At 36.1% G+C, this 26860-nt stretch overlaps 1 protein-coding gene across 1 annotated transcript; it reads left to right on the forward strand.

Annotated features, from left to right (window-relative positions):
• Positions 1 to 7060: 7060 nt before the first annotated feature.
• Positions 7061 to 13940, forward strand: LOC106418294 (urea-proton symporter DUR3). The gene is made up of 10 exons (XM_013858963.3): positions 7061 to 7586; positions 8504 to 8611; positions 8716 to 8811; positions 8939 to 9021; positions 9352 to 9572; positions 9835 to 10097; positions 10436 to 10674; positions 10934 to 11364; positions 12769 to 12999; positions 13506 to 13940. The coding sequence occupies exons 1-10, from the start codon at positions 7416 to 7418 to the stop codon at positions 13775 to 13777; spliced, it is 2115 nt and encodes a 704-aa protein (XP_013714417.1). The 5' UTR covers positions 7061 to 7415; the 3' UTR covers positions 13778 to 13940.
• The last annotated feature ends 12920 nt before the right edge of the window (positions 13941 to 26860 follow it).

Genomic DNA, 26860 nt, shown 5'->3' on the forward strand with positions numbered 1-26860 from the left:
TACTCAAGCTGTAATCCCAAACAAAACTTTGTTTTTCCAAGATCTTTCATCTCGAATTCTTTCTTAAGATATTCAACTGTTTGGGAGATCTCTCCAGAGGTTCCTAGGATATTTAAATCATCAACATACACTGCTATGATCACAAAGCCCTGACCGAATTTCTTTATAAAGATACAAGAGCTGATCGGATCATTCTTATATCCCTCTTTCACTAAATACTCACTTAGTCTATTGTACCACATTCGGCCTGATTGTTTCAATCCATAAAATGACTTATTCAACTTTATACAGTGTTGTTCTCGATTACTCGATTTATTTTTCAACTCTATACCCTCTGGTACTTTCATATAAATCTCATTATCCAGTGGACCATATAAGTATGCAGTTACAACATCCATTAACCGCAAGTCTAATTTCTCTCTTATAGTCAGACTTATCAGGAATCTAAAAGTAGTAGCATCCACCACAGGGGAATATGTCTCCTCATAATCTATTCCTGGTCTCTGTGAGAATCCTTGTGCAACAAGCCGTGCTTTGTATCTCACTACTTCACCATGTTCGTTTCTCTTTCTCACAAAGATCCACTTGTATCCGACTGGTATAACATCATAAGGTGTCCAGATTATTGGACCAAAGACATCTCTTTTCTTTAGATATTTTAACTCCACGTTAATGGCTTCTTTCCATTTAATCCAATCTGATCGTTGAGTGCACTCTAATATAGACGTGGGTTCATGATCCTCGTTTAAATCCATGAGTTCAAGTGCTACCTTGTATGCAAATATATCATCAATGTCGACATTCTTTCTGTTCCATTGTATCCCAGACAAGACATAATTTAGTGAGATCTCATTATTAGCAGGACCTTCAGTACCTTGAATCTTGGCGTCCCAAGAATCAGGATTAGATACATCAGGGCCAGCCGCATCTAAGCATTCATGATCGGCCGCGATCGCTATTAGGGTTTTGGGATTAGCCGCGGCTAAGTCCCGTGATTTTGGAACGGCCGCGGTCGTGTCTAGGGTTTTAACAACCTCGGTTTCATTCTTTGCACCTTTCTTAGATTTCCGAGGGTTCTTATCTTTGGAGCCTATTGGTCTACCACATTTCAAACGTTGTCTAGACTCTGTAGCAACTTGATTGTGTCCCTCTTGAACATCAATACTGATTGGTGCATTAGCAGCTGGTATATATGACTTAGTAACTCTTTTCGGGTCAGCAAAGGAATCTGGCAATTGATTAGCTAGATTTTGTAAATGTATTGTATTTTGAACTTCTAAATCACATTCCTGAGTTCGAGGATCTTGCCAAGATAAGGATGTTTGATTCCATGTAATTTCTTTTACCAGCTTACTATTCTCTCCCCGTAATGTTGGATGTTCGGATTCATCAAAGTGACAATCCGCATACCTGGCCTTAAACAAATCACCCGTATTTGGCTCAAGGTATTTAATAATCATGGGAGAATCATATCCAACATATATCCCCATCCTCCTTTGAGGTCCCATCTTTGTTCTCTGTGGTGGTGCAATTGGTACATAGACGGCACAACCAAATGTCTTAAGATTAGATATGTCTGGCTCATGACCCGTAAGCAATTGTGATGGGGAATATTTATGTTCACTAGACGGTCTGATACGAATCAGTTCGGCCGCGTGCAAGACCGCATGTCCCTAAGCTGTGGCCGGAAGCTTAGACCTCATAAGCAATGGTCTAGCTATTAGCTGAATTCGTTTTATGAATGATTCGGCCAAGCCGTTCTGTGTATGTACATGTGCCACGGAGTGTTCCACCCTTACCCCCATGGACATACAATAATCATTAAACGCTTGGGACGTGAACTCACCAGCATTGGTCTCTATCATTCCGACCTTAGCATAGTAAAATGCCAGTAGAGAGAGCATGTATAGACTCTAGGACTTTCTTATAGCCTTGGCCGGTCTCTATGATCTGAAGGAACTCTTTGTTTCCTTCGCCCTTAGTCTCAATATGAAAGCCATTCATTCAAATGTCTTTAAAGCTCAATAGGCTTCTCTTAGAGGTGGGTGAATACAATGCATCAGATATCTCTAGATGCGTACCCTTAGGCAACAAGATGTTAGCCTGGCCGTATCCCTCTATGAGGCTGGCTATACCCGGAATGATACTTTAGAGACTTCATATAAAAACTTTCATTCATTAATAAAATAAGTTCAAAGTAATCAAAACATAGAAAACATAAAGCAAAGAACACGAAAACATAGATGTCGAATTCAACTTCATTATTTTAAACAATCTGAAGTTTCATAATCCATAAGATCGTCTCGTTCATGATTGAAATCATCTTCACCATCTTGATAAGTCATATGAGCTTCAGGATTCTTCCCTTTCAAACTCTTGGTAGAGGTCAACGAGATGTTTGGGAGTCCTACATGTCTTAGCCCAATGATTATCCATACCACATCTATGGCACACGAATTTGGTCGAGTTTTGTGGTTTAAATGATGTACCACGGCCTCAGCCATGACCACGGCCTCCATAAGAGTTTCCTTGGCCACGGCCATATGAGTTGCCTCGGCCTCGACCAAACGAGTTTCGGCTCGACCACCACGTCCATGCCATTTTCCACGACCACGGCCGTGTTGGCTATCACTCTGGACATGGTTCGACTCTTTCTTATCCTTTAAGGTCGCATGTGCCTCAGGTAATGGGTTTGTTCCAGGAGGTCTCAATTCACTGTTTCTCATCAATAGTTCATTGTTCTGCTCAGCGAGCAAGAGACAAGAGATCAGATTAGCATAAGTTGTGAAGCCCTTCTCACGGTACTATTGTTGTAACAACACATTGCTTGTGTGGAAGGTGGAAAAGGTTTTCTCAAGCATATCCTTATCCGTTATATCGGACTTGAAGTCCTGGATTCTGAGATTCCTCCAATCATACGTAGCCTTTGGTAATAACACAGTTCTCTGGTGATCATATCTCGTTTTCAACTCTGTCCAAAGGTCTAGAAGATTCTCAATAGTCAAATACTGATCTTTGAGACTCTCAATAAGATGATGGCGTATAATTACTATAGCTCCATATCTATCTTTCTCACTTGCATTATTGCCCTCGGTGATACATTCACCGAGTCCCTTGGATTTTAGGATGATCTTAGCATCAAGTGCCCATTGCAAGTAATTATCTCCAGAGAGATTTAGGGCATCAAAATCCAAGTTGTTGATTTTCGACATCTGAAATCATATGTTTCATAATTTAGATTTAAAAGTGTTCAAGCGAATGCAATCAATATGCTCAAGCAATCCAAATTCTAGGTATGATGCAAATAGGTCATTCGTATATGATGCATACATGTTCAATCTTAGCATTCAGATTCTATATGCAATCAGTTCGTAATTTTATGCATGCATGATGCAAACAAGCCGAACGGCTACAATCTTAGCAAACGGCTTCAATGCAATCAATACAATGGTCATTCATTTTCAATCTTAGCAAACGGTTTTCTAAGAGTTCAATATGTAATTGCAATTAAACAGTCGAGCAATACAACAATTAGGGTTCATTCGAGAATGTATGAAAACTATCAATACTAGCCGGATCATTATCAAGACGAGAATGCATAAATCATTTAACCTAGCAAGCGATTTCTATTTCAATTCAAGCATTCGGTTTTAATCAATCAAACAAGATAGTATTCAATTTTAATTTCAAGACATTAGGGTTTCGATCAAACAATCAATACGACTTCAATTTGAAAATCATTCAATCGGTTTTATCAATTCAAACAACCAAATTCAAGAATGAGATTATCAATCCTAGCATTCGATTTCTATGTGATCAAATTCAATACGGTTTTAATTAATCAAGGCTAGCATACTATATCCAAACATACAATCATTCAAACAATCAATTTCGATTCAAAGCATTAGATTAAGGTTTTGATTTTAATTCATTCAATCAATCAATTTGATTTCGAATTAGGGTTTATAAAATCGAATGTGTTTTAGTATTAGGGTTTTAAATAAAATCGATATCATGCATTCATGCAATAAGCATGTATGCGGCTAGGATCATGGATATTAGGGTTTCGATTTTGATCTTAGATCATTGGGGTTTTGAGATTCAAAACCATTAAGGTTTCAATTTTAATTGATCAAACAATCAATCTTGATTAGGGTTTGGGGTATCGAACTTATGATTATGAGCTTCGATTTACTCATTGGGGTTTTGATCTATTACCCTATGGTTTTGATTTCAACATTAGATCATACTATTAGAGTTTGTAGTTTTTATGGTTTCGATTCTTATCAAACAATCAAATTCGATTATGGGTTCTCTTTAAGGTTTCAAATTACCTTAACCTCAAGTAGGGTTGAATGGACCACCAAAGAGATGAACCACGAGCTGGAACTGATCGGAACGCGAGCTGATGTTGTCGCGAGCTGTCTGATTGTTGAGATCGGGAACGCGAGCTGTCCAACGTGCTGATCGGGTCGCGAGCTGTCCGCGAGCTGTCTAAGATCGTCTTGTTTGTGAGCTGAGGTTGAACAAGCCGAGATCGTCTGAGCTAGGATCAGGAACGCCTTAAGCTGAAGCTGATCGGGAGCAGATTGCAAACAAGGATCGGGATGTAAGGTTTCGCGATCGGGATAAGGATGGTTCGCCGGTAAGGATGTTTGCCGATTAGGGTTAGGGTTTTATGCGGTTTTTTTAGCTTAGGGATTTAGATTCTATCGTGCTGATAACGTGTTGTGAAACTAGAGAATAGAATCTATGTTTTTGTATTATTCATAAACATAAGGAGCCCTTTATATATAGGGAATTACACCTTCATAGAATAATGGAAAGACTAAAGAAAGGAAATACAAATATGGAAAGAGTACAAATCATAATCTAATAAGGAAAAGGCAAGATGCCGATTCTCTCTCTCTCTCTCTCTCTTCACGGTCGACTCTCTCTCTCTCTCTCTCTTCACGGTCGACTCTCTCTCTCTCTAGCATTGGGCCGGTTATGAACCGGGCCGGTTATGAACCGGGCCGGTTATGAACCGGGCCGGTTATGGACATCCACAATATGATTTATAACAAAAGTCAATAAGCGAAACATTAATCATTTGATCATTGTATGTTCTTTTCACTTTTGCAATAGCTTTTTAATCTGTATAATTACAGTCATGGTTGTTACCTTTTTTAAAATTAATAATGAAGATGGGGGTTATAAAAAATAGAAAACGACAAAACCTACCCTTCTGTTGTTCCGTGCCATAAGTCTTCCGAAGAAGATTGGATTTAAAACGACTTTCCTCTCCCTTCTCTCTAACCTAAATCCAAATTTAGATTTGCTTCTCTTTGCTCCGGCGGTGGTGGTCCTCAGGCCACCGTCGGAGGCTTCCTCTATTGTTTTCTTTTTCTTGCTCCGTCGGTTTGTCCCTTCCTCTTTTCGGTCTTGCCAAAGCCCTGGATCTGTTCCACCCCTTTCAGATCCCTCTTCTATTCGCGGTAGATTCGGCGATTTGGACATCACGGTGGCGGATCTGGTGTTGCGACGACGATTAGGGCGAGGGTTTCTCCCCGGAGCCGGCTATGTGGGTTGTCGTCGCCGTTTGTATCTTTGTTGTAGCTCCTGCTGTAGATCTGATGGTACCAAAGCAGTGGAGAGGTGCGCGCTAGGGCCAGCGTTATCCCTTTTCTCGCTTCAGGTCGATGGAGCTTCTACAACGTTTTCCCGGATCTAGGGTTCCGACCATGAGAGTAACGGCGCGTGGAGTCTAGATGAGTCTCTTTCCCGGCGGTTCTTCATTGTCACGCCTTTTCTATGGTGAGGTTTATGTTCTTTGGCTGGGTTAAGCCTCAGTTTCTTGGATCCGTCCAGTTCCGCATAGCTTCAGGAAGATCTCATTGCTGGTTCTCAGCCGTGAGTGCGTGTGGGGAGTTTCTTCTCTCGGTGTTGTCGCCCGAGTTAGGGAAGTTCCTGTGGCAGCACGTGACGAGTCACGGGACTGCATCCGCGTCTCCTTGGTGGTCTTTGTCTTCTGAAGTTGGGCTCTTGATTGTGGCAGCGCGTAAGTATCTCTATTTCCCTCAATAAGGTGTCATCTTGTTGGAGGTGTAACTCAGTGAAAGCAGTCTGGTCTGATGAGGCTGGATAGGAGTTAGTTTATCACTCGGTCTTCATGCTAGTTTGAAGGTTGTTCTTGTCTGGTGGAGGTGTGCCCGATATGTCTCAGTGCTCTATATGTGTTTTGAGTTAAATGGGTGTATACGGTCCCGTGATTGAGGAGCTGGAGGCAGCAATCTTCACTTCCTCGTCCCGAACGACGGCACCACCTGTCAGTGGACTCCTCCTCGTGCTGCCAGTGAGGTTATTTTGAACAGGCTTGCGGCTCCGTGATGTGTTTCTCTGCGATGATGATGATAAAGTCTTTCGGAAGCTGTAGGTCTTTGCCTGGTGCAACAAGGTTTGAAGGTGCCATTCTCTCCGGGAGCTCGCGGCAACCTGAGGTTTAGTCCGCTCATACCTCCCTGTTGGACCATCGATGTTACGCTACTTCCAGTTCATCTCGACGACATTTCTTCTTTGTAATAGTTTCTGCATTTTTCTTATTAGATGCTCTGTTTAGGTTTTATTTTCGTTTCTCTGCTACTAGTCTTTTTCGTCTTTCTGTAAAAAACAAAAACTTAGTATAATCAATTTAACATTTTACCAAAAAAAAAAAAGATTGAATTTAAGTTACAAAAAAAAAGATTGGATCTTAAATTTTTTTAAAGCAAAATAGAAAACCTTAGTTTTTCCGCAATCTCACTCCTTTTTGGCCTACCACTTTTATTAGGAAAAATAACTGAACAGATAATTATCATACACCCTAAAATTAACATTGATCAGTTAGTAACTTGAATAAATAATATTTATTTACTGTACGTGTTTTGCTTCTGCTTTTGCTAAACCAAAAAAAAAACCCATGAATTATATTTGAACATTTCCTTCACTTCTAAATTTATTTCGAGTACTTACATCACTGATGACATCACTGTCCTAGTGGAAACCATTAAATAGCAAAAATAAAATAAAAATCCATTGACTTATTGTAGTACGTAACAATTGACTTCCTCCTATTTCATCATCAATAATGTTGCTGATATAAAATATCTTAATTTCTGACGATTTGTGTGGATAGATGTATCTTTCATCTTTCTTAAAATTTTTCCTCAACTAGCTTTCATCTCTTGCAAATTGTTAAATAAAGATTCAGTTTTTTTTTTGTTAGTTTAAAAGATTCATTTTCTTTGAACAAATCGAGATTCTTCCTAGTCTGAAGATTCTTTCTATAAACAAGTGCTCGCAGAATCTTTCAACTACCACTCCCTACATATTTCCGGAGAAACATATCCACTTTTCCATTTACAACAACATAAAGTGCGAGGAAGAAGAAAGAAGATATGGCCACGTGTCCTCCTTTCGACTTCTCGGCGAAATATTACAACGGTGGCCGAAGCGGATGCGAGAGGCGGAGCAGCTTCTTCGGAGATACTACGGTGCTCGACCAAGGCGTTGGGTACGCCGTTATTCTCGGGTTTGGTGCTTTCTTCGCCGTCTTCACATCTGTGTTGGTTAGTCTTCGTTTCCCAAAACCAAAATATTACTTTACAAAAAAACACAAAATATTATTATGAAAAAAAAAAAAAATATCTCTTCTTTGATTTACTCGTGACCACACAAAAATGTATACCTTTTTTTGTTAATGTATACCTTATCTTATGAATTATTTGCTTCAGAGAGTAAAACAAATGATAGTACTTTCCAAAGGTGATATATGCCCAAGCTAAACGTTAATAAGGATTTTCCACTATTTTGGCCTCCAACTAATTGTATTTTGGTCGATAATATATATGAAAACCGTGGCCAGAACAGACTTTGAAATTTAATGAAGTATACACATTTTAAGATGTTGACAAAAAAAAATACACATTTTAAGATAAATTTTAGTAAATTTCTATATTAAAATGATATAATCTGTATATATATATATATATATTTGAACAAAATCTGTATATATTAATTTTGGAAAATTTGAAAGTCAAAACTAATGTATTTTTAGGGTCGTAACCAAACCATGGCAAAAGTGCACAAGTTTCTAATGGATAATATATGCATAATGGTCTTAACTATATCTATCCAAATACGAGTGTTATATATTCAGTTTTTATTTGATAATTTTTAAAATAGAAACAATACTCTAAATTCGAATATACTAGTTTGCGCAGGCTAAAAATGGTTTGTTTCGTTCCATGGTCATATTCAAAAGATCTGGATAACAAAACTTGATGGAACGTAACAAATAACTTCTTTTTCTTGAACAAGGAACATAACAAATAACTAATTTGATACTTATCCGAAACAAAACAGATCCTGGATATAAATATATTGAATAGTGTACGCGGTTTGGGAGTTCGATTGAGTACGACAGTTCACTGATTCGATAAAAATTGGATTATGATAAAAAAAATTTCTGGGATAATGAATGTAGGTTTGGTTAGAGAAACGATATGTGGGGGCTCAACATACCTCTGAATGGTTCAATACAGCTGGAAGAAACGTCAAGACAGGACTCATTGCGAGTGTCATTGTGTCACAGGTAAAAACATGATTTAAATTCAGACAATACATATATGGTATGTATTTAATTGTTATAATGAAATACAATTACTGATTTATATTTCCTGGTCGATGGATTCGTAGTGGACATGGGCTGCGACAATACTACAAAGTTCAAACGTCGCATGGCAGTATGGTGTTAGCGGACCGTTTTGGTACGCTAGTGGGGCCACCATACAGGTTAAATCCCAAAATATTAACTATACAATACATTTATATGTATACTATACATTTATATGTATTTTATAATATGGTTTAGTTTATATATACATAATGCCATGTGGATGATCGATGATTAACAAAATAGGTACTCTTGTTTGGTGTGATGGCGATTGAAATAAAAAGAAAAGCTCCTAATGCTCACACGGTCTGCGAAATAGTGAAGGCTCGGTACATACAATCTTAATTATTATCTACTTTATTTAAAAAGACACTTGAACCAAGCTGAATTATCTTGCAGAACTAAGCCAAAATTTACTAGAAACCGAACGGTTCTATGAAAATCCAAATTAAGTAAACAAATGAAATAAGTGATATAATCAAATGAACTGAAACTGATATGTGATCCCAAATAGTAATAATTAACTAAGGATAAATGTGGTTATATTTGATGGTCTGGTACTGGTCGGTCCAAGGACTAGGCATGGTTTATTTGTGATTTAATGTTCTATTTCTGAGAGTTGAGACTAATTTCTTTTTATATGTTTTTGGTATATCAAGGTGGGGAACCGCAACACATATAGTGTTCTTGGTGTTTTGTCTGGCGACAAACGTGGTAGTGACGGCTATGCTATTGCTCGGTGGCTCGGCCGTGGTGAATGCTCTCACCGGAGTGAATATATACGCTGCAAGCTTTCTGATTCCTCTCGGCGTCATTGTTTATACTTTGGCAGGAGGACTTAAAGCTACTTTCCTCGCAAGCTATGTTCACTCTGTCATAGGTAATTACAAAACTCAAAAATAATATCTACATATTTATATAAACTATATTTCCGCAAACAACTATCGTCTGAAATAAAAATAACTCAAAATTACCAACTGGTTAATATACACATACTTTTAGAATTGTTCCATATTCATAAGCTGAACCGATTATATTCAAACAGATAAATTGATAAACCAAAATGAATTTTAATATGGTTAGATGTCCTTGCAATTAATTGTTGTTTATCATCTTTGTTTGGTTTGTTTGTTTGGTTTCAGTTCACGTGGTTTTAGTCGTCTTTGTGTTTCTGGTCTACACTTCGAGTAGTGAGCTTGGGAGTCCATCTGTGGTCTATGACCGGCTAAAAGATATGGCCGCTAAGTCAAGGACATGCACTGAGCCACTCTCACACCACGACCAAGCTTGCGGTCCGGTCGACGGCAACTACAAAGGCTCTTATCTCACCATGTTGAGCTCTGGTGGTGCTGTCTTCGGTATCATCAACATTGTCGGAAACTTCGGCACTGTCTTCGTCGACAATGTGAGACTATTTTCAACTAAGTCTATATTTGGTCTATAATTCTTATATTCCACAGATTGAATATGAGCTCTGACACCATGACAACACCAATACAAACAGATAGGTTACAAGCACATAAGCATTTATAGTTTGTTCTAGTAAGATTTATTTCCCAAAAGTGTATATATTTGAAATATGATATGTTAAATTTTGAAATATGAAATGTTACATACAGTATTAAACAAAAGAATTATCAGTACTCGTCACTATGACACGCATTTTGGAAATGTGAACGGTTACATTTTGAGTAATTCGGAATCGCATAACCATTTCATCATTGTGTTATTTGTTTTTGTTAGGGTTACTGGGTGAGTGCAATAGCTGCTCGACCTTCATCAACCCACAAGGGGTATTTGCTTGGTGGACTCGTGTGGTTCGCTGTGCCTTTCTCTCTAGCCACCTCCTTAGGCCTCGGCGCACTTGCCCTAGACTTGCCTATAAGCGCAGATGAGGCTAATCGAGGTCTAGTCCCGCCTGCTACTGCCATTGCTCTCATGGGTAAATCAGGATCCTTGCTTCTTCTCACTATGCTTTTCATGTAAGTACACTTTCTTGATCATATAAAGTTATCAACAAAATTTTGGCATACCTAAAAAGTAGAGCAAACAGAATCTTTGGATTATTTTTACGAAATTTCCGTATGATTTAGATTGATATGTTTTTGGTTATCTTATTTTATTACAAATAAAGTATGTTTTATAACTCACTACTCAATTTGATTCCGTTTTGGTTTGTTTGGTTTTACCAACTAAATGCTCATCAGAATTATGATAGTTATGGTCACTGTTTATCCTTAGGGCTGTAACATCAGCTGGTTCTTCCGAGCTAATCGCGGTGTCATCTCTCTTCACCTACGACATCTACCGAACATACATAAATCCTAGAGCAACCGGAAAACAAATCTTGAAAGTCTCAAGATCCGCGGTTCTTGGATTTGGATGTTTCATGGGGATTCTTGCAGTGATCTTGAACAAAGCCGGTGTTTCCCTCGGATGGATGTATCTCGCGATGGGAGTTCTCATTGGCTCTGCGGTTATTCCCATCGCTTTCATGCTTTTGTGGAGCAAAGCTAATTCATTTGGTGCTATTCTTGGGTCGATCTCTGGCTGTGTTCTTGGGATCGTTACTTGGTTATCCACCGCAAAGATTCAGTACGGACGTGTTGATCTTGATACCACAGGGAGAAATGCTCCCATGCTTGCTGGTAACCTCGTTGCTATTCTAACAGGTCAGGATTCTAATACTTTCTTTGCGGAAATTGCGGCTTCGTTCCATTTCTTTCTTTCACTTGAGTTTTTATTAGGTTTTTGGGTTGGATGTTAGTAGTTGGTAGATAAATAACCAAATTAAAGAAAGTTTCTTTCTGAAATAAATGAAAGTAAGTTAATTTCATGTTATATTAGTTAAACATAATGAAAAACCTAAATTTCCTATCTTTCAAATATGAATTTTAAAATAGTTGTTTTCTTTTCCCTCTGAATATATTAGACTAAATTTATCTCTGATAGTTTCAGCTTTTTTTTTTTAATGTACTGATCAGTTTCTAATCCCTATATATTAATTGAGAATCATTTAAAAAATTGTAATCTTAAATTTGTACTAATTAAAAAGAGATCATGCTTAGGTGTCACTTAATTACGATGTCAATTTAGCTTACGTGACAACTTAAGAATCAATTAAAAAAAATGGTGGTCCAAATCCAATTAGTAGCAAACATTATATTAACCCAAAATATAAAAAGCGTGTATTTTTTTCTTAAATAAAAGCTACGGAATTACTAATATGATTAACATATATATGACAATTAATGACTATGAATAATAAAGATTTGATAACAATTTTTTTGCATCTTTCTTCATTTTTGTTTAATTTTATATTATTAAAAAAAATTAAACAATCACATTAACCATATAATAAAAAACTTAATTTTTTCTTATATGTTATATTTTGATTTTTTTTAAATGACTTTAAATTACAAAAATGAGGAAGTCTTATATGTTATATTTTAAAAAATTTAAAACGATTTTAAATTATAAAAATGAGGAAACCTTATATGTTATATTTTCTTATGTGTTAGATACTCTTTTTCTTATATGTTATATTTTGAATTTTTTTTAAATGACTTTAAATTACAAAAATGTAAGTTTTCCTTAAGCATACGACTAAAACCATTAAAATGACGTGTATCAATTTGATGGTTGATCTGAAACCTTTCAAAACCATATGGAAGATAAATGTCAAAATAATTCAACTGTTAAAAAGTGCCGTTCACTTTTTTCAAGAATGTGCAGTGAAAAAAAAAGGTTTTTGTGTCATAATTTGTTTAATGTCCAATCCGACCAACCCATGATATATTAATTATAGTTTAGTTCCATAATTTTTAATAAAAATTGATCCGGTCCATCGGAAAGAAATTATATAATAACAACAGAAAATATTGTATATGTATAAATAAAATGATCAAATATAAAAAAATAATCGATAATATATACAAATAAACTCACAATGCGCAAAACACATGTATTATCCTAGGATTACTCTAAACGTTCTTTTACATGATTAATCCTGTTTGGTTTTTATTAGATTTTGATAACATTTTGGTTTTGGTCCTGTCTTACGTGTAAATATATAGGAGGGTTGATCCATGCGGTGTGTAGTCTAGTACAGCCACAGAATTACGATTGGTCGACGACGAGGGAAATCAAAGTGGTGGAAGCTGAGGCTCCAGGGGACGGTATTAATGTTCCTGTAGAGGAGCTAAAAGAAGAGAAGCTGAGAAGAGCCAAAGCTTGGATTGTTAAATGGGGTCTTGTCTTCACTCTCCTCATTGTTGTCATCTGGCCAGTTCTCTCTCTCCCAGCACGTAAGTCATCCCTCACACACACATATACATATATATATCAAAATTATATATGCTTATCTAAACTTAGCGTTTGGTTGAAAGTTTGACACCAAAGAATCATAATTCATACATGGTCCACTAGCGGATTTCAGATGTTGAATGTGATTGAAAGATATCAATAATTAGTTGGTTTAATGGTTAAGTCCCTTAGTACAGAAAATGTATGAACTTTGGATGTCAAAAATTTGATTCACGTTGAGAGAGGTCTACATTTTAAAAAATTACATGGTTTGGCTGTCATGCTACGTGGATGTACAGATTCATAACCTTATACATAAAGAATAACTAAATATTATCGTTCTTGCAAAGGTTAGAGACTTAGAGATGAAGTCATTCCATCTATGTTCATAAACATCGTCTCTTTTAGCCTTAAGACGTCTCAAAAAACATACCAAACTTTACAATAACAAGCTGTTAAAAAATGCTGATAAATCATTAACATCAATTAACCATTCGAAATATTGCAGGTGTGTTTAGCAGAGGATATTTCTGGTTTTGGGCAATTGTGGCTGTAGCTTGGGGAACTATAGGATCGATTGTGATAATTGGTTTGCCTTTGATCGAAAGCTGGGAAACGATCAAGAGCGTTTGTATGGGAATGTTCACTAACGATAGGTTAATGAACAAGCTTGATGACTTGAACCATAGGCTTCAAGCTTTAACCAAGGCTGTACCAGAAGCTGAGAGGATTTATCTGCTTGAAATCGAGAAGACAAAGAAAACCGATGAAGAAAGTTGAAGAAATATCAATATGGTTATATGAAAGATTGATTTTCTTCTGCTTTTGTTTATATGCTTTGCTTTCTCGTTTTTCTAGTTTGTGTGAAATCATATCAGAACTATCTCCTATTGTACAATGTGTTCCTTATCTAATGTACTATGCACATGCTAATTTGTTCTTATTTCACTTGTCGTCCTTCTTTTATTGGTTTGATTTTTCTCCATTTCGACACTTGGAAGCTGCACATAAATGATCATTGTTGATGAAAAAATAACATTTGTAAACTTTAAACTGTAGAATGCTGAATTGTACGACTTCTCCCTAGATACCGGAAAGGCGAGAGCTTTGGTAAGGACATATGACCCTGGTCAATATTCATGTAGTTTTCTAGACAACATGTCCAAAACGGTAGCTGTATCAGAGGCCAACCAGATGCACAACTCAATCGACTAAGGAACCAACCAGGTCATAAAAATCATACCTCAAAAACCAAGACAAAATAAACTATCAAGCTAATTGACTTTAATTCCTAACTAAACAGAGCTCCAAGGCTATGTAGAATCACTTCAAAAGCTGCCTGGAAATCTATGCAGTTTACAAACTAGAGGTTCTTTAATTCATGTAGTTGCGAATATATTATAGCCCAACGGTTTTCCCTACCCTTAAACCAAATTTGAACTTCAAGATGATCATTTTGGATACTAATATTTTAAGAGGATCATATTGGGTAACCGACTCAGATCCCAGGATCTGAAGAAAACAAAGAAGAAGATGCTATGCCTTGGAGGGTTTATACAAGGAGAGTGAAAGGCACGCAGAAGGGAGGAGCGTCGGAAGGAGGAGAGGAAGTTGATAAAATTGAAAGACTCCGATTCATGAGGAGGCTTTGCAGTTAGTAGTTAACGAAGTATAAATAAGGAAAGAGGGAGAGAGAGTTAGGCATTCGATTGTAAGCTCTGAACCAATTGATACATTGTATTGAGAGAGGATTCTGAGAGAGAGAATCTGTGAGATACATTTGTATTGCGTGTGTTGTGAGCTAATAATACGTTAGTTCATAACAAATTGGTGCGGTGAGCGTGGATCGAACACGCGACCTTCAGATGGAGAAGACAGCTTTCCGCACGCATGATGGGCACTATGAGTTTCTTGTCATGCCTTTTGGCTTGACAAATGCGCCGGCAACATTCCAAGCTCTGATGAACGAGATTTTCAGACCTCTTCTGCGCAAGTTTGTATTAGTGTTCTTCGATGACATCTTGATATACAGTCGGGACTTGCAGCAACACGCGGAACATGTGAAGGAAGTTTTGAGCATTTTGAAAGATCATTGCTTGTTTGCGAACAGAAAGAAGTGTTCTTTTGGACAGTTACAAGTGGAGTATTTGGGGCATGTGATTTCTGCAAAAGGTGTAGCTACTGATAAGAGTAAGACAGAAGCGATGGAGAAGTGGCCAATTCCGAATTCAGTGAAAGATTTGAGGGGTTTTCTTGGCTTGACGGGATATTACAGGAAGTTTGTAAGGGGTTATGGTGGGATTGCTAAGCCTTTGACTATTTTACTTCAGAAAGATAATTTTGAGTGGTCTGTGATAGCTCAGGAGGCTTTTGAACATCTGAAAAGAGCTATGACAGAGGCGCCAGTTCTGCAGTTACCCAATTTCAAGGAACCTTTTGTTATTGAGACTGATGCTTCAGGATATGGGTTGGGAGCAGTATTAATGCAAAATGGGAGGCCAATTGCGTTCTTTAGCTATGGTTTGAAGGAGAAAGAGCAGTTGAAGCCTATCTATGAGCGGGAATTAATGGCGATTGTGATGGCTGTTCAAAGGTGGAAACATTATCTCTTGGGGAACAGGTTCGTTGTAAGGACTGACCAAAAGAGCTTAAAGTTTTTATTGGAACAGCGGGAGGTTAACTTGGAATATCAAAAATGGATGCATAAGCTACTGGGTTATGAGTTTGACATAGTATATAAGCCTGGTGTAGAAAACAAGGCCGCGGATGGCCTTTCTAGAATCCAACATGTTCAGCAGGATTCTACCTTGTGTACTCTGTTGGCATTAACAGTGCCAAAACCGTTGATGATTCATGATTTGTTGAAGGAAATTGATGAGTGTGGGCGTATAAAGGAGTTGATTGAGAAGATAAAAAACGGGGTGGAAGTGAAGAAGGGTTATGCGGTGGTACAGAATCATTTTCTCTACAAGGGTCGACTGGTTATTCCGACAGATTCAAAATTCATTCCAGTGATCTTTAAAGAATGTCATGATGGGTTGGTTGGGGGTCATGGAGGGGTTCTAAAGACTCTTAAGAGGATTCAGTTACAGTTTTATTGGAGTGGAATGCGCGGAGATGTACAGAAGTATGTGGCAAAATGTTTGGCGTGTCAGACAAGTAAGTACTCCACACTTTCTCCTGCTGGACTTTTGCAACCCTTGCCAATTCCAGCTAAGATTTGGGAAGACATTTCGCTCGATTTTGTGGAGGGCTTACCGTTGTCGCATGGGAAGAATGTTATCTTGGTGGTGGTTGATGGATTGTCGAAGTATGGTCATTTCTTGGCCTTGAGACATCCGTTCAATGCGATAGATGTGGCGGGTTTATTCATTGACGGAATCGTGAAGCTTCACGGGTTTCCTAAATCAATTGTGTCGGACCGAGATAAGATATTCCAGAGTCAATTTTGGAAGGAGTTATTCAAATTAGCGGGCACTTCATTACGTTTCAGTACGGCTTATCACCCACAGAGTGATGGTCAGACTGAGGTCTTGAACAGGGGCTTGGAAACATATTTGCGTTGTTTGACATCTGCTCACCCTAAACGCTGTTACAGATTTTTGAGTTGGGCAGAGCTTTCGTATAATACTTCTTACCACACGGCAACAAAGGTGACTCCTTTTGAGTTGGTGTATGGTCGAGAACCACCTGCTCTGTTGCAGTATGAGATGGGATCAACGACAAATGGGTCTTTGGAGGAGTCGTTAAAAGAGCGTGATGCATTGTTGAGTCAGATTAAGGATCATCTTGTACGTGCGCAGGATGTTATGAAGAACAACGCGGATAAGAGTAGGAGAGATCTGCAGTTTGAGGTGGGTCAGTTGGTTTTCTTAAAGTTGTGTCCGTACAGACAGTCGACAGTGGCGAGACGGTTCTGTCAAAAATTGGCCGCGAAGTACTATGGACCATTCAAGGTGTTAGATCGCGTGGGGAAGGTTGCTTATAAGCTGCAGTTGCCTGAGTCATCTCGTATTCATCCCGTGTTTCACGTCTCCCAACTGAAACCGGTGATCGGTAACAATCATGAAGTTACTGACTTACCTACGAGATTGTCATATGATGATGAGTTTGTGATTGAACCGGATGACATTATTGATACTCGTTATGATGAAGAGGGTCGTTGGGAGGTCTTGATTACTTGGAAGGGTTTGCCGGCTCATGAGAATACATGGATGCTGGTACGCGAGTTGAAGCATCAGTTTCCACATTACCAGTTTGAGGGCAAACTGAATTCTGGAGGGGGGGGGGGGGGGGGGGTATTGCTATGCCTTGGAGGATTTATACAAGGAGAGTGAAAGGCACGCAGAAGGGAGGAGCGTCGGAAGGAGGAGAGGAAGTTGATAAAGATTGAAAGACTCTGATTCATGAGGAGGCTTTGCAGTTAGTAGTCAACGAAGTATAAATAAGGAAAGAGGGAGAGAGAGTTAGGCATTCGATTGTAAGCTCTGAACCAATTGATACATTGTATTGAGAGAGGATTCTGAGAGAGAGAATCTGTGAGATACATTTGTATTGCGTGTGTTGTGAGCTAATAATACGTTAGTTCATAACAGAAGATGATAAAGTTGACGACGTGGTCTCAATTGTTTCCTCATCAAACGAGGTGTCTCTAGAAGAAGAAGGTTCTGAGCAATCTGGGATTAGCTCCTCCTAAGCGAGCACGAAGGAATCCACCTCTAAGCACATGCAGTCTCACTTTTCCAGCCATATGACGCAGTTCAGTCCCCGTATCTTCAGGTAGAAACCTTTGTATCCAGCCGGGTTTGCTCCAAAAAGTTGGCTGACAGAAAATCTGCCTTCAAATCTGGTGCAATCAAACAAGGGTATGATTAATACCTAGCTCGAAATGTAATTTATGAATGATTTGTGGACTTAGATGAGTATGATAAGCGGGGATAAATCTTGAATAAGACAATGATGCAGTTGCAGTATTACTCAGAGGTCATGCCTGATCTTTCTCCACGCTTTAGAGCTCTCATCATCATTTCTACCTACACCAGGATTCTCACTACATACAAAGTCAGTGGATAGAGAAAGGCTGGTCTACCAAATAGCACATGGAATTCTGTTTGATGTTGGGAGTTTGAACTACAAGCAGATTATGAGTTTGGGAATTCTCCAGAAGAACAACTCTTGATAGCTCATCTTTCCTCGTTTTGATCACCGAAATACTTCAGAGGCAATGTCAGCCTTGACCTAGGGCAGGAGAGAAAAACTTTCGTCCAACGCGGTACAAGAAGGACAAGCGAGTAGGTGAGAACTATGGACGCATCAAGAACAAAGCCAAAATGAAAGAAAATAAATTTCTGGTGGAAGAACTTCTACTCAGTCAACTCAAACTCCACCACCTCTTCTTCCACCATCTTTGTTTCTATATTTTACTTTTGCACTTGCATCTTTTGTTGAAATCTTTATGATCCTATTTTCAGACAATCTCGGTTTATGGGCGAGCATTTATGTGTTGTCTTCTGAGTAAGACGTGGTTTGAATGGTAACCAAGAGAATGAAGAGGAATACTACATTCCTTAACGTTCCTCAAAAATGTTACCATTCATGAGGAATATTTTTTCCTCTTCATTCCTTCTCATTCCCTTTTTTTGTAGAGAATTATAATGAAAATTTGTTCCTTGTTAATTTTGATAAGGAACCCTTAGAGCATCTCCAACCCCACTGCAAAAAAAACTGCAAAATGGAGTGGAAAATGCAGTCATGAACAAACAAAAAAAGCATTACTGCATATATAGATTAATGTCTTTTTTGTTTGTTCATGACTGTATTTTCCACTCTATTTTGCAGTTTTTTGCAGTGGGATTGGAAAAGCTCTTATTCTTCATCATTCTCAAAATTTTATTCTTATTCATTTTTTTCCTATTCATTCCTAATGTTGCTTGATAGTTACCAGTCACACCCGTAAGTAAATACTTGAACCCTTTTAGGATAATCTAAATACTTTGATGTTAGCCATGTTTTTGGTGAATACTCGTGTTTGTGCGAATGTATGTGTGTTTGGATTGGATGTCTTTATCTTAGATACTTGTGAGATGCACGAATTAAAAATGGGTGATTGAAGATGTATGATCAGAGAAAATATGAAATAGTTCATGAAGTACGACATAAACTACTACAAAGAGGAAGGGAATGATGTGGAAGATTTACTTTGGAGTAGCTTAAGGGAAGTCGTTAAGAAAATGTAACTCCCTTTAAGAAAAAGAAAGATTGCCTTAATTGGTGAAGAACACAAAAGGAAATTTTTAAGATTTGTAGGTCTTTAGTTTTAGGGTTGCTTCTAAGTATAAAGAGGCGTGTGGGCAACGAATGTGTCGTCAACACACTTAGAGAGCTTTTAGATGAGAGAGTTTTGGTGAAAAGACAAAACAAAACACTAAGGAGTTAGGAGCGGGAGTGATTCAAGAGGCTTTGTACAAGTTCTTAAAAACAAGAGACTAGTTTGAGTTTGTCTTGAGCTTGATGAACGATTGCTTTTAAATAAAAATTATAAATGTGTTATGAAATAACTTATAATTTATAGTATCGAGAAATTTAAATAAGAGTAGAATTTAATACCTGTATGAAGCAAATAACACTAATATAAAGGAGAGAGTTTATTATAAGGAGGAAGAAGAAGATGTAATGATTCTTTGATTATAAACTCTTGTTCTTGTTTTTGGTGTACAAAAGAGTGAGATGAGTGATGGTATTTATAGTGAACCACAATACATAAAATAACAAAGATGGTGCTTAATTTGGTAAATGAGTGGGTGATCATAGTGCTTGATGAGTAGATGATCATAGTGCTTGAGTTGGTAAAAGAGTGGATGATCATAGTGCTTGAGTTTGGTAAAGAAGTGGATGATCATTTCAATGCTTATCTTATAACACTCCCCCTTGATCATCCATCTTGTATTACGTGGTGCCTCGTTAAAAACCTAGTCATGGAAAACCCAATGGGAAAAACCGTAGTAAAAGTAAAAAGAGTACAACTACGTAAGCTCCCCCTCGAATGAGTAGTCATAGAACCTTTAGAACAATGATAGATTTTCATCTCTCAAATTGTAACATTCTCTTTGGGTGTCTATCTTTTGTATGTTCTTTGTTGCCTCATTAAAACCTTGTCATGGAAAAATCCAATGGGATAAAAAAAAAAACCATGATAAGGAAAAAGAGTACAACCACACTTACTATCATATTTCTTTCCCTGGAAACAATATCTTCAGGATATGCATTTCAATCAACTCTCTTCAGAGAATTAAGCTTAAGAGAATAAACTCTATTCATTTCTATTATGATATCTAGGGCCTTTAGACTTCTTGTCCATAATTCTCTTTTGACTTAGACAATAGTTTATTGGTCTATTTGGATTTCAAACCAAATTTCTTACATATAATCGTATAGAAATTCGTCTCGTACATACGAATTATTCATTTGTAACTATAGAAGTTACTATTATGATTTTCTTTCTTTTCATATGAAATTACATCTTTCAGTAATGAAAAAGATTAATAATTTTCTTAAATAACACTCTTACGTATGGTATTTCAGGACCAAACATATACGAGCGTCTTAAATAAAATACTTTAAGGATCTTTATGATAACATCTCAGTTTTAGATCTCCAGTTTAGAATACATAAAAACAATATAGTATTGTCAAGAGTTTTCTTCCAAAATATAATTTTTCTATAACTCTTCAGGAGTTTTGATTATATTCAAATCATGATTCTATTGATTTATAATCTCTTGATAAATACAAATGGATACATTTGTTAACCTTATAATATTTCATATATCCCATAAAATAGTTTGTTTCAATTCGATCGAATATGCAGAGTTCCCGGGAACATGATTTTGATATCATCAATCCTTCATGGATTATACTTTCAGGGATTAACATTTTTCAAGTGGATTGTTTTATTCAAGTTCTTCCTTTATTACCAGACTATAAGGAACTTGAAACTAGTTGCATCTACCATACGAAATTATGTCTCTTCACAATCAATTTCATATTGATCCTTCTTTGTGTGCAACGGTTCATTTACATTTCACTTGTTTCACACCTTTTAGTGTATGGACTACTGGTCCAAATACTTCTCTATTTCACAAGAAGTTTATATCTTTGTCTATTGCATCTTTCTGATTTGGCCAATCATTTCTTTGTGTACACTTTTCAATAGACTTTCTTTCATGATCCTCTTTCTCATTTATTATATCAACTGCTACTTTGCATGTATAATATCATTGACGTCAATTTTCTTATCGGTTCCATTTTGTTTCATACATGACATAACTTATTGAGATCTCTTCATTTGTCTCAGGTACCTGAATTTTCTTCAGTCATGTTTAATTTCTCTTCTGGAGATCATACAAAACTATATTGCCTCGTTTTGACCATTATCAATATATGCTCCTTTTCATTTACGAGGATTTATCTTTGGAACCAATCTGTCTACCACGTTGCAGGCGTGACTAGCAGTTTGATATTGTTCTTGTAGAACATTTATTCTTATTGGAGCATTTACAGCTGGTATATGTGACTTGATCACTATATTTATATGGGTCGTGTCTGGCAACTGCTTTAGTAAGTTTTGAAATGAATTATCTTTTGGACTTCTATTTCACATTGTGTTTAGCCCGAGGATCAATGATAATTCATTTCAACTTATTTTCTTTTCCAGCTGTTTATTTTCTCCCCCTTATGTTGGAAGTACTAACTCACTTTTAGAATTCATGTATAGCCTTACTTATATTTTCGGGGATGGCTCTGGATTCTTAAGTGTCAATAGAGATTTATATCCAACATATATTTCCAACCTCATTTGAAAACACATCTTCATTTGAAGCTCTGTGGCGGAGCAACATCCAACATTCTTAGATGAAAATGATTGGTTTCTGATCCTATACCAATGATGGGGAGAACTAGTGAATATTTATTGGCTTGATGCGAACCAGTGTGGCTCAAAATGTTTAGCACTTATCTCAGTGAATGTGCTATAGTCGTTAAAGACTTTAAGAAGTGAATTCACCAATATTATAAAAATGCATAGTGGGTGATCAGTCCACTAACATCTTCGTTATTTATGCCAATATCTTATTTTGGCTGGTGAAAACCATATTACCCTTTTATCTTATGGGTAAGCAACATATGTCAAATCATTCGGAAGAATCTTCGGGTTCTTATATGACTATGCATATGACCTTTAAGTATATATTCGCATTATTAATGAACCAAAATGGTCTAACTGATTCATGCCAAATGTAAACTTCTAGTTTACTATACATTTATCTTCATTATACTAATCTTTGTGTAGTACAATATATAAGAGGCTGTAGATATTTTCTCTAAAATACTTATACTGCTTTGAGAATTATTTCTGATTGAAATGTATATATCATTTCGTTTGCTTATTGTCTCAACATAAGTGTCTCAAAATCTCATGGATTTACTTTGAGAAAAATTCATCAATCTTAGTTTTAGTGTAAACATAATCTTCTGGATGTTTGACTTATCATAAAAAGTGAGATTCTTTAACTCTTCCCCTCGAGATGATAATACTACAGGTTTATCAATCTCGAATGTATCTCATTTTCTTAATCAACACCATATCCTACATGGGTTATGTATTTTTCGTAGATCCTTTTAACTTTTGATACTTATAAAAATACAATACCTTAAGAACTTTAAATTGCATTCTTAAGAACTTTAAATTGAATTTTTATGTGCAGTAATACTATGTACACTTCTGGAGCATCATATAGATCCTCTTTTTAAGCATTCTATAAGTTTTTACTACCTTGTATTGTACACACAATAAATTTTCTTTCATCTTCAGATGAATTCATAATTTCTTTTCTTTATTACCATGTTTATTTTCTCAACTTTAAGTGAGAGTATGAGTTCTATAAAGAAACTCTTTGGACCTTGACCTCATTTATGCTTACGTCTAAAACCACTTTATGTTCATTTTCTTGACCAATGTTCACGTCTAAAAGGGTATAAATGTCATATTCTCTTCAGGAGAATGAATCATAATCAACTAGACGTGATTTATCAATAGATATTTTTCAATATATATGCATCATAAAAAATTTATTGAAAAAAATTTACTTTTAAACTTAACATCCAACATAGTTGGCTTTATTTACAGACTTCAGGTCTTGTAATCTTTAAATGCAAAATACAAAATGAGCTTTAGGTAATCACTTCAGGTGATAATACCTTTTTTTTATATATATATTATTCTCCAAAACTTATGGATCTTTTAGAGTCAAGCTTTAAACTTAAAATCCCCAATATAAATGGTAATAAAATCAAAATATTTCAAATATATATAAATATGTATTAACAAAGGTGTCTTATTATATCAGAAAATAAATAAAACTTTCATAGTAATTATTATATAGACTATATTATTACTCTCATGCTTTTTAACAAAGTTTAACCTATCAATCAATTTAATGAACAAATTTATATCACTGCCAACTTCATGCAAATTGATTTATCTAATCAAGTTTGTTAAACTTGTATATAAAGCATAAAAATACTTATCTTATAAACAGAAGTATATCGGCGATGAAAGTTTCAGCTGTTCACGTTTCTGAATTGGCTGATAACTTGTACATATCTTTCCGAGAGAATACACAATCCTGAAAACTTTAAATTTTGCTCATATAAACATGGCCATTACATTAGTAAATATCAACATATAATCCAAATTCTTTTATGATATTAGACCAAAGACTAATCGACTACAAAACTAACTGATTACAAATAATTTCTTTTATGATGTTAGACCATGAATCATAAAGTATGTTTCCTTAATACCATTAAACCATGAAGCATATTAAAGTATAATAAGCAAAATTTAATTCATCAAATAACTATTATTCTCACGTATAGACAAGCGTTGATATATATATATATATATATATATATATATTTTTTTTTTTTTTTTTTTAGAATTTCGCAATTTTAAAATGAACCATTTATTATGAACTTCATAATTTAAAAACCGTTTACATTAATCATACAAGCAATAACAAGTAAATATAATGTAAACAAACATAAGGCGATGTTAATGCCAAAATATTCATCAGTGGTTCCTCCAACAAAAATAAAATACATAGCCGAAAAAATATAAATCGCACATAAAATTAAAGCTAAGCGACTCACCTTCATTGCGATTGAAAAACCGAAATATGGTGATTTGAAATTTTGAGAGGAGATGAAATGTTTTGGATGAGTGAATGAAGTGAAGAATGAGTTGTATTTATAGATGAAAATACTGTTCATAGCCGTTTGAAAAAGAGAAAAATTTTGAAAATTTTTCTTTGTGACCGTTGGGGTTAAATCGAGTGCACTAAAAATCAGTCTGAAAATATCGTATTAAATGATCAATCAAATCTATTAAATTTCATAAAATTTTGATAAAAATAAAAATTATGGTGAATAAATATTTTTTGTTATGATAATAAATTATGCGACGGCTCAGCCGGTCAGTGCAGAATAATAAATAAATTATACGGCGGCTCGGCCGACCAATTAGCAATAAACAGAAAATAAAGGCGGCTCGGCCGTCCAATTAACAACAAACAGAAAATAAAGGCGGCTCGGCCGTCCAGTTAACAATAAATAGAATATAAGGCGGCTCGGCCGACCAATAAATTAATTAAAATATTAATAAATAATATAGGCGGTATTCCGGCCATTATAATATAATATAAATAATAGTACAGGCGGTATACCGACCATTATAGCAGAGTATATATGATACAATAAATTTTACCGAATTGCAGAACGATCGTGCTGATAACGTATTATGAAATAACTTATAATTTATAGTATCGAGAAATTTAAATAAGAGTAGAATTTAATACCCGTATGAAGCAAATAACACTAATATAAAGGAGAGAGTTTATTATAAGGAGGAAGAAGAAGATGTAATGATTCTTTGATTATAAACTCTTGTTCTTGTTTTTTGTGTACAAAAGAGTGAGATGAGTGATGGTATTTATAGTGAACAACAATACATAAAATAACAAAGATGGTGCTTAATTTGGTAAATGAGTGGGTGATCATAGTGCTTGATGAGTAGATGATCATAGTGCTTGAGTTGGTAAAAGAGTAGATGATCATAGTGCTTGAGTTTGGTAAAGAAGTGAATGATCATTTCAATGCTTATCTTATAACAAAATGCATTTAAAGAATTAATGTAGCTGTCTTTCTTGGAAAAGATTCCTTTGTGTTATAGTGTGTTTTACTTTTTGTAGAGATAATTTTCACATTTATAAATAAGAGTAGCAAAGCTGTTTCGGCTATGATGGAAACAAAGTCAAAGATGAAAACAAGATGCGCTGCATCGGAAAGAAATATAAAACCAAAACAGAGCCAAAAACAGGGAAAGCAACAAAAAACCACAGTATGTTGGTTTTAAAATACTTTTCTTGAAAGCCAACCCATCGGGACATAGTATTGTAGGAAAAATAAAGTACTGTTATAAATTATACTGTGGATATCTATAACCGGTCCGGTCCATAACTGGCCCATACATGAGAGAGAGAAAGCCGGCGCCTAGAGAGAGAGTCGGCCAACCCTACTTTCCTTTTCCTTATTACTTTATGATTTGTACTCTTTTAATATTTGTATTTCATTTTCTCTAGTCTTTCTATTATTCTATGACGATATAATTCCATATATATAAAGGGTTCCTTATGTTTATGAATAATACAGATTCTATTCTCTTGTTTCACAACACGTTATCAGCACGATTACTCTAAACCCTAAGCTAAACAAACCCTAGCCGGCGAATCCATAATCCCCTCGACGATAAACCCTAACCGTTGAGAACTCCCGATCACGAAACCTAAACCTAATACTCATCCTGTTCCCGTTCGTGACACGATCCCAGCTCACGACCTCAGACTGTCTCAGCTCGATCCCGAGACACGATCTCAGCCAGCTCGCGATAGACGACTCGATACCGCTCGCGATAACAGCCTGTTTACGTTCGTGATCAGACGATCTCAGCTTCAGCTTGCGTTCCCGATACCAGCAAGGACAGCTCACGATACGTTCCAGCGCTAGACGACTTCAGCTCGTTCGTGTATCAATCTCAACGTTCAGCTTGCGATCCTCATCTCATTGGTGGTCCATTCAACCCTACTTGAGGTTAAGGTAATCCTTAAACCCTAATCGAAACCCTAGGGTAATAGATCAAAACTCCAATGAGTAAATCGAAGCTCATAATCATAAGTTCGATTCCCTAAACTCCAATTGATCTAATGATCAAAATCGTTTTCCTAATATCTTTAGCCGCATACATGCATAATGCATTTGCATGAAATCGATTAAAACCCTAAAGCTAATGCATAATCGATTTTATCCAAACCCTAATTAATCTTTGAAATCAAAATTGATTGTTTGAATGATTGTATGTTTGGATATAGTATGCTAGCCTTGATTAATTAAAACCGTATTGAATTTGATCACATATAAATCGATTGCTAGGATTGATAATCTCATTCTTGAATTTGGTTGTTTGAATTGATAAAACCGATTGAATGATTTTCAAATTGAAGTCATATTGATTGTTTGATCGAAACCCTAATGTCTTGAAATTAAAATCGAATACTATCTTGTTTGATTGATTAAAACCGAATGCTTGAATTGAAATAGAAATCGCTAGCTAGGTTAAATGATTTATGAATTCTCGTCCTGATAATGATCCGGCTAGTATTGATAGTTTTCATACATTCTCTAATGAACCCTAATTGATGCATTGCTCGACAGTTTGATTGCAATTACACATTAAACTCTTAGAAAACCGTTT

The sequence above is a fragment of the Brassica napus genome, chromosome C9 (genome assembly GCF_020379485.1).
Source record: "Brassica napus cultivar Da-Ae chromosome C9, Da-Ae, whole genome shotgun sequence".
In the NCBI taxonomy this organism is placed as follows: domain Eukaryota; kingdom Viridiplantae; phylum Streptophyta; class Magnoliopsida; order Brassicales; family Brassicaceae; genus Brassica; species Brassica napus.